General features: G+C 50.6%; 1 protein-coding gene across 1 annotated transcript; it reads right to left on the reverse strand.

The window, feature by feature from the left end:
• Positions 1 to 1462: 1462 nt before the first annotated feature.
• Positions 1463 to 13107, reverse strand: HEY2 (hes related family bHLH transcription factor with YRPW motif 2). The gene is made up of 5 exons (XM_064447358.1): positions 12866 to 13107; positions 11640 to 11718; positions 11448 to 11531; positions 8677 to 8758; positions 1463 to 3674 (listed from the first exon to the last, which is right to left on the reverse strand). The coding sequence occupies exons 1-5, from the start codon at positions 12946 to 12948 to the stop codon at positions 2995 to 2997; spliced, it is 1008 nt and encodes a 335-aa protein (XP_064303428.1). The 5' UTR covers positions 12949 to 13107; the 3' UTR covers positions 1463 to 2994.
• Positions 13108 to 17071: the final 3964 nt, after the last annotated feature.

Below are 17071 nucleotides of genomic sequence, written 5' to 3' on the forward strand. Positions count from 1 at the left end.
CAGGTGATTCAGATTAAAAAACAAAAGACAACAAAACAAAACAAGAAATAGAGGAGACATCAGCAACTCAGCATACATGAATTTGGCCTGTTTCGCAAGAGTGAAAATGGGATAAGCCCAAACACACAGGCTGCGCAAATCCATCCCTAATGCGTTGTTGCAAGGTGCTGAAGTAACTGCTTTCATCTAATCAGTTTCAGAATTTTTTTTTTTTCCAAATTTCTTTTAGAATGAGGCAGATGTTGTATTTGGGGCAACAAATCATAATGACATGCAGCACATCAATTAAATTGAAGCCCTTAGGTGGAACCAAGTCGGTGGCTGCCCATTTTTAATGTGCTATGATGCATGGGAGACCTCCTACTAGGCTCTTAGAGGGCAGGTTAATACTTACCAGCTTGAAGTCAAGTAGGGTTGCAACCTGCTCTTTTTCATGTAAATAAAGCCCACTTTTTATCTACTTGCCAGTTACTAATGTCGTCTTTGTTCTTGAAACTCCTCATATGGAAAGTGAATGGTACCTGAACTGGATGCTGCTAAACATGCCAGTACAGCACTTGTGCCCCGAATGAAGAAAATGTCAAATTCCCCTCCAAACAACAAAACTCCAAAGAGTATCAAGAATGATTTACAGTTCAGGGGTAGCAAGCCTTCTTGTCGATTTTTCGTCCATTTTCTCCATGGGACAGCATGCTGTTCAGGCAAATCACGATTCCTGCTCGCCTGGGTGCAGGAGCCCAGCTGATGCAGGCAGGGATGGGTTACATGCTTAGCATGCGGGAGAAAGGGATGAAGGGGAGCGAGTCACTGAGATGAGGCTGGATTTTGGCAAAGGATGAAGTCTCTCTCTGGCTGAAGGGTGGTCACCCCACTTCTGTGTTTCAGTCTTCTCAACTGTTATGTGGGCATAATAATCTTTCAGTGTCTTTTGGACACACAAGGCTTCATGCTTATCCTTATGGACAGAGCTTTACATGCCTTCCACAGACGGGGTTTGCAGGTCTAAGGTGAAACAATAATAAGCCCTTGAGAACTGGTAAATTAGAAGACCAGAACTGGGGGGAAAAGCCACCCTCTCTCAATACAGATATTTAATGATGTCATTGGGTTGAAATTTTCCCATTCGAAACACAGGCCCTTAGTGAGGATCTCCAGGAAAGCTGAACCTAGAAAGCCCAACAATTCCGGGGTCTCTCTGGGATGGACAGACGGGTTTGTATCATCAAGCGTATGGTCAATGCAGAACCAGTTTAGGAGCCTGAAAACCAATGCTGCTTTACTGCTTTTCGCTGCCTATTGCAGAGCATGCTGTATGAGGCGCGCTCCCTGGCTGAGCAAGGGGAGCAGAAGCGGGCACAGCAGCCGATAGCCTTGTTATCAGTGGCAGAAATTAACTTCGAGTCTATGAGTATTCCTCAAGAGGAAACAAAAACTGCAACAAATCATCCATAAAATGCAGTCAAAAAGGACTTCGTTTAATTAGTGATATGTAAAGACTTTTGCATAGAAAAAAGGTTAACAAAGTAATGCATAAAAGACCGACTAGGTACAGTATTTTTAAAACAAATATTTTAAAGTATATTTTGCATAATGTTTAACATTCTCAATGCTTATTGCTTTCTCCACACAGCAGAGAAATCAAGTGCATAATAATACATGCTGTGTTTTATTTTTATTTTTTTTTACATAAAATCTCTAGTTCTTGAATGGATGTATTAAAATACTTAGGTTATTTTAAGTCACTGTAATAAAAAATGAAAGCAAACCATTTTATGCAGCACTAGTTGTCTGGGTATTGACAAAATAATTTACTGACATACCCTTTAATACATTCATTTTGGTTTGGAATCAAACCCACATTACAATGTTGGCGTGCTAATAGCCAATTTAAAAACTGTCCCTACCGTAACTTCATTCATACCCAGAGTGATCGTTCTCCCTGTAGTTGATAGCGAAAAGAAGAGGGATCTTGCACAGAATTGGCTAAAAGTAGATGTCCAAGTACAACTAAATAAGTTAATTTGAACTCTTGCAATACCGAGTCTCTTGTATTGGCATGAATCAACCGTAGCCAAGTGTGCACACTTTCAATAGGTGGTTACTTCTGGGTGCATGACAAATTCACCGTTTGTGCAGATATGAGCTAGCACCATATTTAAGTCATAAAAAAGGGTGCCTCAAGGCTCACAGGCAGTGCTGAAACGTTCATTAATCCCAGCACTGATAAGATAATTGCTTTTACCAATGCTATGCTAGATGTCACAATTTGGCAAGTCTGTACAAAGAAAGTGAACTAAGGAAGCGAGAACTAGGCCTGTCAAACTGAACATTCTTCCTCGGCAATCTTTTGGCTAAAAAACCCCTCTCCCCTTCAAGAGCATGCTCTTCCCTGGAAAGATATCCAAGTCCTGAAGTTGAATGCAGGATCTCCCCTCTTTCTCATACCATTTCCATATCTGTGCAATGTTATTTGTTTTAGCAGAACACACATATATATAGGTTTTTTTATTATTACTTTTTTCAATGTCAGGCACTTATGAAACTCAAACTCTTTTTCTAGCCTGGGGAGACCTGGTAGGTGCGATCCCTCACCTCTCTGCCAAACAAGGATGCATAGCTGGAGAATTATTAGTTCTAGTGTCTACGTATTTCCCAGGAAACCTCTACATGCAGGTATGGTCTCGCTGCTTCTGAAAGCCATTGCTGCTCCCTCAAGGTGCCTCCAGTGAAACAAACCAAGAAGAAGAAGATACCATCCCATGTCCTGTCCGACGCCTGAAACGAGGATAGCTGTGCTGTTCCTCAGTGGGCTTACTGGCACCTCTCAGGCCCTTTGGGTGAAGGCGGCCCCTCGGCTGGGCTGAGCAGGAAGGACACGCTGGAGTCCCAGAGGCTCGTGTGCGGGTGTGGGTGTGCACGTGGGGGTGTGTGGATGTGCACGTATGTGTGTGCTGAGGGAGAGGAGGGATCCAAACCGGGAAGGGACGGGGGGCCTTAAAAGGCTCCAACTTCAGTCCCCCAGGGTCGGTAGGGTTTAGTGCTGCCCCCGCTGCCAGCCTGCTGAGGGCCGGCGGTGGCTGATACGGCCAATGGAGGGGTGATGGCTGTCGCTGCTGCCACGGCGGCGGCGGCCGCGCTGGGGGGAAGCATGGGGAAGGCGCTGGTGAAGGAGAGGGGGAAGCTCTGGGCAGCGGCCGTGGCTGCCGCTGCCGCAGCGTGAACGGTAGCCGAGAGAGACAAGAGGGAGGTAGAGAGAGGGGGGACGCAGGGAGCGACGCTGCCAGCGGAGGGGACTCTGAGGGCGGCATCGGCATGGGCGAAGGTGGCCGTGAGCAGGGCAGAGCCGTGGGGGGGCACGTCCGAGGAGAGTCTGCATGGGGTGGCGTCGGAGCCGTGGAGTCCGTTTGGCTGCAGCAAAGCAGCAGGGAGGTGGTGAAAAGCGGCTGCCCAGTGGTGAGGGTGCAAGGGGTGGTGGTGGTGGGCCATGGAGGAGGTCATGGCAGCAGCTTCCCTCTGAGAGGCACAGGTGCTCAGGTGAGACACGAGTCTAACACGCAGGGGGTCAGAGGTGTCGAGACCTTCCACTGAAGTCAGGTACCTCGCGACTTCTGTCAAGCATTCCCGGAAGCCAATGCTTATGAAATCCATGGCCAGGGAATGAGCGTCAAAATAACCTGCAAGGAGAGGGCAAAAGAGGCGCTGAGTGTTGAGCAGCTTCCCAGCGACGTTAGGTGACACGGCTAACCCAGTCCTCGCTCGGCCGCCAGACCTCCCATTTACAGGTTAAGATTTGCAACGTGAAAAGTTTGTTCTCTGACCTGTAAATTATTTGTGTGACCGTCCCTGTAATGCAATAGGCTGCATTTGTTTTCACAGACAATATACAAATGAAAAGAATTAAGTCCGTAAGTACTCGTGATACTTAAAAAGATATATGATGCCTCTCCTGAAATTCCTCAGCAAGCTGCTGCAGTGCAGTATTGACCCTGCGCGTGCGTGTGTGTGAACCAGACGTTTATCCACACAAAGAAACAGGCTAGAGATCAGAGAGTTTGCATGTACTACCCTGCCTTTTCTTCCCTACGCTGGAATTCCTAGTAACGCCCTCCAACTATTTCTCGACACTGTGAGATAGTTGTTGTAACTGCTGCCGAGGTCCCATCTACTTCACAGAGTCATTAAGACAATATGACATACGGTGTTATTTAACTACAAACTAAAAACATCTTGTCATGACTCTGCACACACACAATAAAAAGCTTTACTGAGAAAACGTTTTATGTAATGCCATTGCTAATTTGGAGATGGAAGACTGACAGTCATATGGCCCATGAGGTATTTCAACAAACAGCAACTGGAGCTCCACAGGATTGGGATAAAAAAGCATTTGAAAAAAATAATTGTCTTATTAAATGCACATGAAAAGATATTCCCTTTCTAAAAGGGTCTAGCATCAAATCTAGTGCTTAAGTTGCAGCTTGTCACCTACAAAAACCTATTCCAGTTTTTGGAATTTTCCTATTTTAGTTTAAAAGCAGCCTCTTTGGGGGAATAATGTCCTGTCCACTCCCAGGCTGGCACAGTGTTTTTTTTCTCTTGGTTTCAGTGAAAATTTTTAGGTATTTGTGACTATGATGTGTGTTTACTGTATTAAGATCAAGTACCCTTATTTGGAGGAATGTGGCAGCAATATCTGCATTAGGCCTTACACTCTCTGGCATGAAATAGTCTCAGGCTTTCTGAAAAATGCTGGCACCTCAGATAGTTGTTTTCACTTTTATCAACTTTCAAGCAAGGAAAGAGCCTTTCTGTTGCTGCATGCCCGTATTATAGAATTAACTTGGGCACATTTATAGACGTCGCCCCAAATCCCCTGCCTGCTATATACCCCTTCTTGCCAGATTACGACAGCGATTTTGACGCAGGCTGCCTTGCTCATCTGAGGCTGTACGAAACCTGAGAGAAACGCTGGCTTGGCCAGCAGATCAGCGAGCACAAGGGGTCAAGGACTTGTCTCAGCAAGCACTGACTCCTCGCAGCTTTTTTCTTGCCAGGTCCACTGCGACCAAGCAATCTGTGGAAATGCCACGGTTTGAGTGAACTCCTGAGAAACAAACGGCAGGCAGGCCAGCGGTGGCAAGCTGGCAGGGTACCTGCTCGGGTGCCAGCCAGCCTGGCACGGGGGCCGCCTCCGCGCCGGAGGCTCCAGGACCTCCGCCGGCTTCAGAGGGGCTGACGCACAGCCAAAGCTGCCTCCCGGCTCTGGCCATGAGTCAGCCTGCCTGGGAGTCCTGAGCGCACATGGCTCAAGCCAGGGCTTCCCGGCCTCCTTCCCTCCGGACCGGAGGAGACGTGGGGGATGTGGTTGTCACCAGCTTCCCCTCAGTCTGAGGTGCTGGCTCTGTGACGAGCCGTCCCAAAGCCCTGGTGATCCTGGCTCCCTCTCAGTCTCCTATGGTGGCCAGGACATGAAAACAGGGGGGAGATGAGAGCTGGGGCTCCCAGGCTCCATTATGTTTTGATTTTGATGGTTATCTTTTCCAGGTTTCCCCTTTGCTGCCTTCCCCCTTCTGAGAGAGACTTAAACACGTTGTTTCTTGTTTCTTTCCAAAACCCAAGAACATCCTACACCACCACCCACATGCATACATGCTGGTGTTTTGTAGCGAATGGGAAGTCTCATTTTTCCTTCAGCTATGCTGGTAACCCACCTGCTCTGCACACAGGACACTGGCTAAGTCATCTGAGCTATATTAACCCATGTTGCTGTCCCAGGTGTCAGTCACCCAAGCTAAATTTGCAGTGAAGCTGCAATAAAACAACACCGAGGCCCCACTGTTGCCAGATTGCTCTTCCCCTGTGCCTGCATGCACGGTCAGCGAAAAGCCCTGGCCCCAGGCCAAAATAATAACTCAACTTGAACAGGAGACCATTGCCCGCACCTGCATCAGGGCAGCGGAAACACGGAGCCCGCGCAGGACCTCAGAGGGGGCAGCCTGCCTGCGCGGGCAGCTCTGAAAAACAGAGAAGGGACGGCAGCCACATCGGGTTTTCTTCTGCCATGCCCACCGCGCACGCAGAGCAGCGGACACAGAGCAGCAGCTGACTCCACCCTGGCTTTCCTAGCCCCGGGCATTCCCCATCGTGGGTGTCCTCCGTTTCTGCGTGACAAGGAAGAGGACGAGCTCTCCCCAGCGCTCAACGCAGGGGAGCATAAGGATATCAGGACCCATTCCTCCCTGCTGCTTTTTGTCCGTAGGAAAAATGATGGAACTCATTTTATTGCTGATCAAAAAAAGTTTCTGGCTCAGAAGATGAGTTACAAAGTGGGAATAACGACACTTGCAAATAAAACAAACGTCTGCCTTAAAAACACCCTAAGAAATTTTATTTAAAGCTCTTTCTTAGGTTGCAAAGTAAAACATTAAGCAAGCAGGAAACGCAGGCTTAAACTTTGCCCAGTACTAACTCACAAACCTCTTTTCCTTAAAGTTTCTTAATCCGTGTAGTGAGATTACTCTTATCTCTGGGTCAGAAGGAGAAGATAAAGTCATAGTATTCGTGAAGCAGTTGGGTATTATATTGATGTGCCACCTGCTATGGATGGTGAGTAACCAAGGGGCCTGTGTATGGCGTGTGGCGGCTGTGGTTGCCTACCCAGCGGCAGTGGGCTCACACGGGTGTAAGTTGGCATTGCCTCTCCTTGCACCTCAACGCTTCATCCTTCCCTGCATTGGCCTCGGGCAGCCACAGGCACGCCAGTGTCAGCCGGGGCACAGAGAGGCATGGCAGCAGACTGAGGAAGAGACCGCAGAACCTGGGACTGCTGACAAAACCCAGCTTGTCCAGCTGCAGCCGGAGGCCAGGGCTCTGCTGACGCCTCCCTCTGCCCGGCAGCTCCCATCCCAGGCACTCTGTCCCCTGCCCCACTATCTGGGCCACCCAACCTGACCCAGTTATAAGACATCTCCCACATACCCTTTTTGGGCAGGGAGGCAGGGGAAGGAGGGTTGACCTCCTGGCCCTCCCTCTGTCGGTGCAGACATTAGAGGGGTGGGAGCTGCTGCAGTTTTTAAGAGGAACGATGTGCAGCATGAAGTAAGGGTCAGGTTGGGATAGCCAAGCTGCACGTCGCGTGTGGAGGATGAAGCAAAACAATCACTGCTTCCCTCAGCAGCTGAGCGCTGATCGCTCCGTGCACCATGTGAGACAGAGCTTGTGGAAAGCCAGCACGCAACCACGCAATTAAAGATGGCACCATTACGCACACACGCAGAGGATGTGAATTCAAATTGCACAAGCACGATCAGTTCTGGTGTTTTGTAACTTTCAGGAGCGTAGCTTTACCAACTATAATAGTGCTTTTAAAAGGTCATTTTTAGATATAAAAACTAACAGGTTTTTTTAGATTTCATTTTGCACATTTTCCAAGGAATCAAAAGGTGTATCTGTTATATGAGGGGCAATAAAATCCCTTTCACCTCTTACAGAACATGCTACCCATAAATTTTAAGTTTAAATGGACTCCTAGCAAAGGCCTGTTAACACCTAGAAAATACATAGGTCAGCTCAGCGTTAATTCTCAGAAATAACACCGGCTTTCGACATGCTTTCCTATAACCATCTGTTGTTAAGCATGCACTGATTATCAGCTGAATTCTGTAATCGCTGCAAGGTACAGAGAGGAGCAGTAATTCAGGCATGGGCTAAAAACTTTTGAGTTTAATCAAAAAAGGAAGAGAGAGAGCAGCAGCCGCCTCTTTCCTAGCCTTTACCTATGTGGCAGAACAGGTCAATGAAAAACCGGCTGGTTTCCATTGCAACAATTTGAACCATAATCACAGTCGATGGCAAGGGATGTGGGACCGTGCTTACAGGAGGCCAGCAAGTTTTTCACTCCAAATAAGTTCCAAAATCATGACTATACAGAATACCTCGTGGGTGGCTGAATCATTTGGCCTCCAGCCTCAGGACTGTCAGCTTGCACAAGTGAGGTACGCTCGCCTCCCGGCAGCCGGCTGATCTAGTGGGTCAGCCAGTGCAGCCCCTGCGTCACGCCAGCACCCACTAACAGGGAGCTACCCACATGTCTGGCACACAAATATAGCATATAAATACGAGTGCAGAGAGCACTCCTAGCCCTCCACCTGTCTGCTTTATCAGATACTTGGAGCTCCACAGAGCAAGACTAGGTTTTGTTCTGGTAAATGAGATGGTCTAACCTGGCATTTAGAAGTCTTTCCAGAACAAAGAAAATACATAAACAATAATGAAAGTTCCCCTCCATCCACTTCCTTCAGTATAGCTGCTGGATAATGAGGTTTAGCTTCGGTTTTGTGCTACACAATTGTTGCCACAAACCTCCTGTTTATGTTTGCTGTTTGTGTATTTGTTTTGTCTCCCTGTGCAGATTTCAGTCCTCTTTGGAAACCCCAAACAAATCTCTGACTGGGCTGCCTGTGAATGAAGCCTTTACTCCCACAGTGTTATGAAAGCAAACACAAGCCCAGGGTCAAGTGCTTCTTTTGTCCCACTAGTTCTTTCCCACGAGTTCAATCCTGCCATTAGCATTGATTTCCACTCCTTTAATCTGGAAACGCCTATTGCAGCTCCTTAAAGAACTTTTTTTTGCTGAGATATCCCCAAATATTAGAAAAGAAACCGTCATCTCCTTACCTTTACCTCCCGTCGCCTGCAGCATCTTCAGATGATCCACTGTCATTTGCAGTATTTCCGCTTTTTCTAATTTGGCAGATCCCTTTGAGATAAGAAACTCATATAAATACAGGCTTACAACTACGAGAAACTTTAATTCGATATACTTTCCACTGAGCTCAGCCTTATGGTTTCAATTTCCCCTATCATCAGAACATTCTCGGCTTAATTCTTTTGTGAGCATCTGCCTCCCAGACTTTGTCTAAGGACTAATGCTGTCCGTCTCCTGTCTAGCAGGACAAGCAGCAGCAGCAGCAGAATTTTGCTTTATTAGGGGTATAGGTCAGCATAGCCCTGGTCTTGAAGAGAGCATAGAGGTGACATCTTCACGAAATGAGAGAAATACGTAACTTTCTGGACTTTCTTTTTGACAACAAACAGAAATGGAGAGCTGGCAGGACAGGTCTGGACAGTTGCCGACGAAGACCCTGCTGCAACATTTTTTTTCTGCTTTTACCAGTAGGTGTCCCTGTGGACGCACACCGAGGAGTATCCCTCTGTCTTAATCGTCTATTGATTTTCCACATGTCATTTGGCTGCCGAAATTTCTTTTATCATTCTCAACAGAAAAAACAACCGTGCAGTCTACTGTATTTTAAGTCAGCAAGAGGCCTAGTCTGCAGGCACTGTGAAAAAGGGTTTAGCTTCTTTGTCAGTAAAAATCTTTTCTATTACTGAGGGTGGCTCACACAGCTACAACAGATGCTGGAAAAGTATAAAATACAACTTGAAAGGTAGTAGTAAAATATTAATCTATAAATTAAACTATTTTGCATGGTAGCATTCCCTTGAATACCTGGAGCACGCCCAGATGACTGAGCTTACCACGCAAACATTATTCCAGTGCAAGAGATCATCCCTTGCATCAGTTAAAACCAGGGCCACACAAGCTTTGGCCACCGGTGGATTGCACCCTGCAAGCCAAATTTTTCTCTTACTTATCATCCGGGCCGCCTCACTGCCGTCGGCTGTCCTGCAGCCTCAGCCGGCTTCGCCCAGGTTGCACGTGTGCAAGTTAGGTAAGGCTTACGGCCTCCTCTGTGGCCCCGCAAGGCCAGCGCTAATCTCTGCGAGGGATTCTGGAGAGCAGAGCTGCGATTCGGGGAGTGAGAAGAGGGAGGAGGGAAGGAGGAGGAAGCGAAACTAAACCTCCAACTTGGAAACTTTGGTGAGCTGAATGTCAAGGAGCTGGAAAAGGACTGATGACTTCGTCCTTGGCATATTGCAGAAAAATGGTAGGGCTTCCTGAACAAAATACAGTGCGCGCTCATTTTTACACCAATACATTTTTTTCAATCCACTTATTGCTTTCGGCGCTTTCCTCGTACAAAGGTTGGTGCGTGTGTGCATTTTTGGTCAGAATTCCCCATTTTACATGCGACTACATCCTGTACTTTTCTCAGACTTCATCTTTTCCATAGACACAGTACAAGCCGTCTCAGCGAGAGTGACTAATAGCTAAAAACTGCATGGCGCTGGGTAATTTCCAAAGGCTCTGTAGGACTTGTTTTATAATGTTTGTGGTTTTCAAGAAGTAAACAATAAAACGGGACAAACAAATTTTGCCTCTTGCTCCTGTTTATCTCGCTGAAAATACCTCTGTCACTCCATTTTGCCAGAGCCTGCGGAAGGGCACAGTTACAACTACTGGTTATTAAAAGCGTAGTGCAGGTGACACAAGTGATGCTCTCACCACGATTACAATATGTAAATTTTCTTTTTATTTTTTGTTCAGGTCAGGCATGTAACAGGCCTAATACGGTGCGATGCTTGCCACGCAGTTACCTCTGACATGCAGCACATCGCAATCCTGCTCTCGAATTTTACTTTCTGTTTATTTTACTACTACAAGGAAGTCGGGTTCTTTATTTTCAGTTAGTTCCTTTTTATTGAAATGTAGTGTCAATTGCACCTATCCATAGATCTTCAGATACCCCTAGTAAAACAGGAACAAGGCTAAATATTGAATCAACACCCTCCCCCCAAAAATAGAAATCAGGATATGGGGAAAATAAATAAATAATTTAATTTGAATGGCATAAACAAAATGCCCTTTTTTACAGGACAGATTACATTCTAAGCTTTTGGTCTGTAATTTCATGCCCAAGGAGCTGACCCACAGTTAGCTGCATCCCTCCAGCCTTCCCACTGAATACTCTCTCACTGAAAGCCTTTGAACATACCACTGACTTCACTAGCTCACATGACATGGGCCTATTCCTTCTCTTAATGCCCTGGTTCTACAGCGTCATTTTAAAATGTGAATAATCCAGACTGTCTGTTTCCTTTTCAGGAAGCTGGACTGATTAGTTTGCAACTGAAATTATACATCAAAAAATAAAGGTTTCTTAAAGTAATGGCAAAGGAGATTAAATCTTTAGAGAGAAGGCTAACTGACATACAGGTTTGTGGGAGTTGTGTTGAGTTTGGTTTTTTTTTTTTAAATATGGAGTAAAGCGCATTTTTAACAAAACCACTACTGGAATTCATAGAAAGAACAGAGGCAACATGAACACAGTTACCCTTAAGGGGAAAAACAAGCCAAAGAATGGAAATGTTTTTCAGCCTTATAATGAATTATGTTTCTAGTAGTTTCGCCACAAGAAAGCATTTTATTGAAATGCCTGCCTTGTGCCAGATCAGGACACATACAATATTATTTTAATGAGTTTTACAAGAGAACGAACATTGCCAGATGAGATACAGAATTAAGAAAAAAAAAAAGAGCTTACTTGTTTTTCGAAAGCAGTTGGCACAAGCCGCCTCAGCTCTGATAAACTGTTATTTATACGATCACGGCGCCTTTTCTCTATAATCTATTCCCAAAAAAACCAAAACACATGAAGTTGATAAAAAACATTGAAGGGCAAAATCACAGCACACATGCAAATTGTCATATGGGAAAAGAATTAATCACAACATACCCCTCTTCTTTTCTTTCTGGCCATAATCTGAGATGTTGTTGTTGGGGAATTTGATCGAATGACAGAACTATGACTTTGCCTGTGAAACAATAAAAGTATGTCAGGTGTTGCACAACTTAACACCGCTCTTTGAAGACACCAGGTCACCACATTAAGTATGCATAGTCTCTTTCAGTGCATAGAAGACGTTGCACTGCACAGTATTTTTAGAGAGAGAGAGATTTCATGTTTGATCGCCCCAGCATATGTTTCGAATTGACAGAACACTGTTGGAAGTAAAGTCCCCTTCTGAAGACAGCTCGCCACCCAGCTCAGCTGATTTTTTCATTGCATATAAAGCCCTGTCTACCAAATACATGCTGATAATCCTAGTCCAAAACCAGGTGAACTATATATGCTACCAGCATTGCAAAGTACCTGTATCTGATGCCACAACGTCTGCCTGGCCTCTAGGTTTTGCCATTCCTGCCCATTGGTACACAAGTGAATAGATGCTCAAGTACAAAGCCAGTTTGTCCAGCCCCGGTCTGTTGCGCTGTTCCGCATCAGGAACAGAATTGGAAATCCACTTTTAAAACTATACTACCAGCAAGTACAAAAAGGCTTTATTTCATCACGAGAGAGCAAAAAAAAACCACTAGCTGCTGATACTCGTTTAGCCACTGGTGTGGACGAGACGGGGCTTCGGTGCACGTGCCTCTAAATTGGGAAGACCAGCTCTGAAGAGCAGCGCGGGCCCGGCAGGGGTCTGTCCCTGCGGGGCTCACAGTCCGGCCATCCTTGGGCGACCACCCCAGCTCGCCTGGGGCTGGCACGCAGGGCTCGCTGAAGTGACCATTCAACCACAGCGGATCCCTGCTTACATTCCACAGCTTGTTTCCCACTGGCGCGGATTCCCTTCGGTTGCCCGGCCTGCTCAGGAGCTATTTTGGAAAAGACCTAACTGAAGATGGCAAATTAAGCGGAGCTAATGAACCGCAGCCCGGTGGCTCTCAAGCCACCACTTGAGCGCTCCGCTGAATTTCGAGGCTCGGGCAGCTAGTCCGTGGGCCACATTCGCGGGGGGGCTCTCCACAAGCTGCTACCTGACCTGGAGGGGGGACAAAATCGCCCCCCGCTTTGCCCTCGGGGTGCCGCCGCGCCCCCTCCCCCCCCGAGGGGGCGGCCGGGCTCCCCCTCGCTCTGCCCCATACCGGGGCGCACCCCCGGGGGGGGCCCCCACTTACCCCGAGTAGTTGTTCTCACTCCCCACGTCTATAGTCTCGTCCATGTCGCTGTCTGAGGTAGTTTCCTCGCAAGGCCGCTTCATCGTGGGCACAGGACGCGGCGCAGCTTATAGCCGGCGTGGGGGGCAGAGATAAATAAATCCGGGGTGGGGGGTGGGGGGTGTGCTCCGGCAGGGCTGGGCTCGGCTGGGCTCAGCTCCGCACCGCCAGCAGAGCTCAGCCTCTCTGAGGCGCGTTCCCACGCCGCGGCACGGCCTCAAGCCCGACGGCCCGCCCCCGGCACGGCGCGGCGCGGCGCGGCACGGCACGGCCCGCCCCGCGGGGGGGCCCGGCCCGCAGGCGCGGCGCGGAGGGGCGGGCGGGGGCACGGCACGGCAGCCCCTGGCCCCCGGGGAGCGCAGCGGGGCGGATGGCCCCGGAACGGGGCTGGGGGGGTGGGGGTGATGGATGCGTGTGCCGGGCTCCGGGGCAGCCCCCGGGCTCGCCCCCCGGAGGGAAGAAGTGGGATCTGCCTGCCAGTCCTCCCATGCCGTTGGGGGGGCGGGTGCTGGTGGGTGGCGGGGGGCGGCCCCGCTATCCCACCCGGCATTTTGGGGTGGCCATGCTGCCCCCCCGGCCCCTCAGCCCCGAGCCGGATCAGCACCCCCCGCTCCGCCCCGTCCCGCAAAGCCCCCGGCGGTGCCGGGCAGCCCTGGGCGCCGCTACCGGGGTGCCGCGGGGTGTCTTGTAGGAAACAGGAGCGCGGGCTCAGGGGTGGTGTAAATCCCGGGAAAGGTACAAATAACCCCGGGAAGGGTGTGAAGCCCGGCCCGGCCCGGCCCGCAGGTCTCTCACGGGCGCGCCGAGGAGCGGCGGGCACTCGCGGGGACGGGAGCCAAGCACGGCGATAATCCCGGCTGGAAAGGACTCGGGGGAAGTTTAGCGGCTCGGTTACTGGCGGATCTGTAACAGGCGGGTTTATTTTGCTTTTGTTTGGGATTTTTTTTTTTTCCCTCCCTCTGTTTGATTTGTGTTTTCTAATTCCTGATTCCTGACAAAATACATTCGGGGCGGTATGTTCCCCGCTATACACTCCGCAGAAATTTAATCCTTCGCCTTCGGTGACTATCCCCCTCAGCCCGGCCCCCCTCCCTCCCCTGTGCCACCTTCCTGGGGACGTTTTTCTCCCTCCCCAGCCGCAGGGACGCCGGCCGAGAGGGGACCGGGGAGGGTCGGCGCGTTGCGGCTCCGGCAGCAGCCCGGGCACCGCCGTGTAATCGTGACTCTCGTGGGGTGACGTACGGAGCTGCGGGTCGCTCGGCAGCCCCGGAGGACTTGCGGGCAGGCGGGGAGGCGATGGGGCTTGTCCCCGCCGAGCGGTACCGGGCAAGCCCCATCGCCTCCCCGCCCGGTGCAGCGGGTGCCCGGGCTCCGGGGAAGGCGGAGGGAGCACCTGCCGGAGAGAGAAGCACGGAGAGCGATCAGCGGGATGGCCGCAAAACGGTGGAGCGGCGAGGAGTCTCCCCGTCGGGGCGGGTTGGCCCAGCGACCCTCACCGAGGCGCCGGGGCCGCCGTGCCCTCTCCTCTCGGGGTTTGCCGGGAGGCACGATGCGGCGGCGGTCGGAGGGAAGGGGGGACACCGGCGGGTCGGGAAGGGAGGAAAGAGGAACCGGAGGGAGGGGGATGGCTCCGGTTTGCCTTTCGGGGCGAGCGGGGAGCGGGCACCTTCCCGGCGCGGCTCCGCTCCCGGCCGCGGGTGGAGTTTGCCCCGGCTGCCTTGTATTTAGCAGCCGGTGGTGCCAACGACTCAGTTTTCCACTCGGTTAAACCCTGCAGAAGGTGCAGGTGGTTTGGTTTGTTTGCGGGTGTGCGTGCGAGAAAGGGCCCCGATGAAAGAGGAATCGGCGCCAGCTCTTTTTTTCCCGCTAATACCCTCCATCTCCACAATTATATTTGGTGGCACGTTGGGTGTTTGCTCTTTCATGTGGATGTTGCCGCTATGTAAAGGAACAGCGGGATTTCATGCCTCATTGCCCTACCGGGACATCCTTTTCATGCCCCTGTTTGCACAGTTACTAAAAGCTCCCTGGCTGCTTAGACACAACAGAAGCCGGCGCCCGCGGGAAAGGCAGAGGCAGCTCCCCGGGTCTTGGGACGTGTTCCCCACAACAGCCCCTTTGATGGGATCTGACCGGAAAAAAAAAAACCCCAACAAACCCCCAAAACAAAACAAAACCACCACCCCCCCCCAAAAAAAACCCAAACAAACCCTCCCCCCCCAAAATATCGGGACCTTTCGGGAGAAGTGGAATAGCAGGGGCAGCTTGCGGCGCCCGACTTCAACTTGAAGCACAAACGCTTTAGAAATCTGGGAGCAGACTCAGCAGTTTTAGCGCTCGGCGTGAGGTTTTCAAGATTAAAAACAAATAAAGAAAAATAATAAAAAAAAAATCCCAGCCCTTCCCTGCGTCGCCTGTGCCGTGAGGAGCCGGGGCCGGGCCGGGCCCGCTCCCGCCGCCGCCGCCGCCCGGGAGCCCCGGGCCGGGGAGCCACGTCCCGCCGCAGGAACGGCCTTTGGGAAGGAGCGGGGCGAGGTTCGGTAGGTCCGGGCTGAAGCCCGGGTTACCTCGCCCGGGCTGCGGCTGCTCCAGATGCGCCTGGAAACCCTCCCGAAACGGGGCAACAGGCTGGGGCGCGGGATTTGGCATCCCCGCTAAAATATTTTCATCACCCGGGGATATCGGAGCGTTTCCGAGCCGTCTCGGGGTTTTGCACAGAAATCTTTAATGTTACGCCTCGGTGCCGCTGGATTTCCGTAATTCCTGCCTGCTCTGGAAATAGCTCCTGCTGCCTTACGATATTCCCCCCCTCCCCTGGGGCACGGGTCTCCCGTGCTTTTCTCCTACAGAAACCCGAGCTGTCCGATGTTGACTTCCCCGAGCTTGTGTCAGCGTTGTTTGTCGTGGACCCGGCTACTAAATCCTCCTGACAGCCTTGCTGAAGTCCCTCCTCTGGGAAGCTCCTCGTGTTAGCAGGCAACTGCTGTTTTCGGTGGACTCATATTAATTTTTCCTTCCTTTTTTTTTTTTTTTTTAATTATGTTTTAGACCTACCTGCTCCTTGGCGGGGTGGGGGGGGGATTTGCGGGCGTCCCCGGGAGGCAGCCCGGAAGGCAGCCCCTTGCACCCCGCCCGGGCCCGGGCACGCCGGCCGCGGCAGGTGCGCTGCGGCGGCCGGGGGCTCTGTAGGGGCTCCGTGGGTTCTCCGTGGAAGCTCCACGGCCCCCCCCCCCCCCCCCCCCCGCGGGCAAGGGCATCACTGCGACCCTCGGGGCAGGCGGCGGCTCGGCGGGCAGCTTCCTCTCCTTCCCTCCCTCCGGCCTGGGTTTGGTTTGGGGGGTTGGGGGGGTGGTTTTTTTTTTTATTCTTCTCTTGAAAAACGTGGTGTGGCTCCGGGGCCTGGAGGCGGCGGTGGGGCGCGACCCCGTGGGTCACTCGGTGGGGCCGGTGTGGGGCCGGTGCCTCCGCGAGTGGCAGAAGGTTTCGAGAGTGGGCTTGCGAAATAAGGAAAGCAGGACATTTGTCGCTCCATCTCTCGAGCCGGCTCCCGGAGAGAAGCGACGCTCCTCTGCTCCCCCCCTCGTCTCCCCCGCCCCCGAAAACCCATCCGCCGTTTCCCCGAGATTTCAGGATCGCCCCTTCTATGTAGCTGTGAGACGTTTCGGATTCAATAGTTCGCAGTATTAAAGAACATTTTTTAAATGAGCATGGCCTCCTGAAGGAGCTGCAGTTTTCCCAGCAGCTCTGTCCAAGGGGACTCAGGATCATCCCGAGTTTCTTCACTGGGCACAGAAGACATTCAAAGTTGTAGTCTCAGAGCTGTTTTTTATACTTTACCCTCTCCCTCTTAAACCTTTGCATCCCATTTCCTCCACCCAGTAAGCAGCTTCTTAGGGATAGCTGTTCTATTACTTTTAAGTTACTTTCTCTGAAAACAGTAGAGAAAGACAATCGCATTCATGGACTACGGACGATGATGCTGTACATTTTTTTCTTGATGGACTCGTTGTTAACTGCCAGGAAAAGCTGAAAAATGAGCGGAAAACTCCTCTTGATTTTTTTTTTTTCTCTGATGCAATTGTAACTAAAAGATTAAGATGATTTCTGGCTAAATGTGTACCAAGGAGGGGTTGACACGAAGCTGAAGGAAATAAGACTCAAAAAAGG

This window comes from Phalacrocorax carbo, chromosome 3 (assembly GCF_963921805.1).
Source record: "Phalacrocorax carbo chromosome 3, bPhaCar2.1, whole genome shotgun sequence".
Classification (NCBI taxonomy): Eukaryota; Metazoa; Chordata; class Aves; order Suliformes; family Phalacrocoracidae; genus Phalacrocorax; species Phalacrocorax carbo.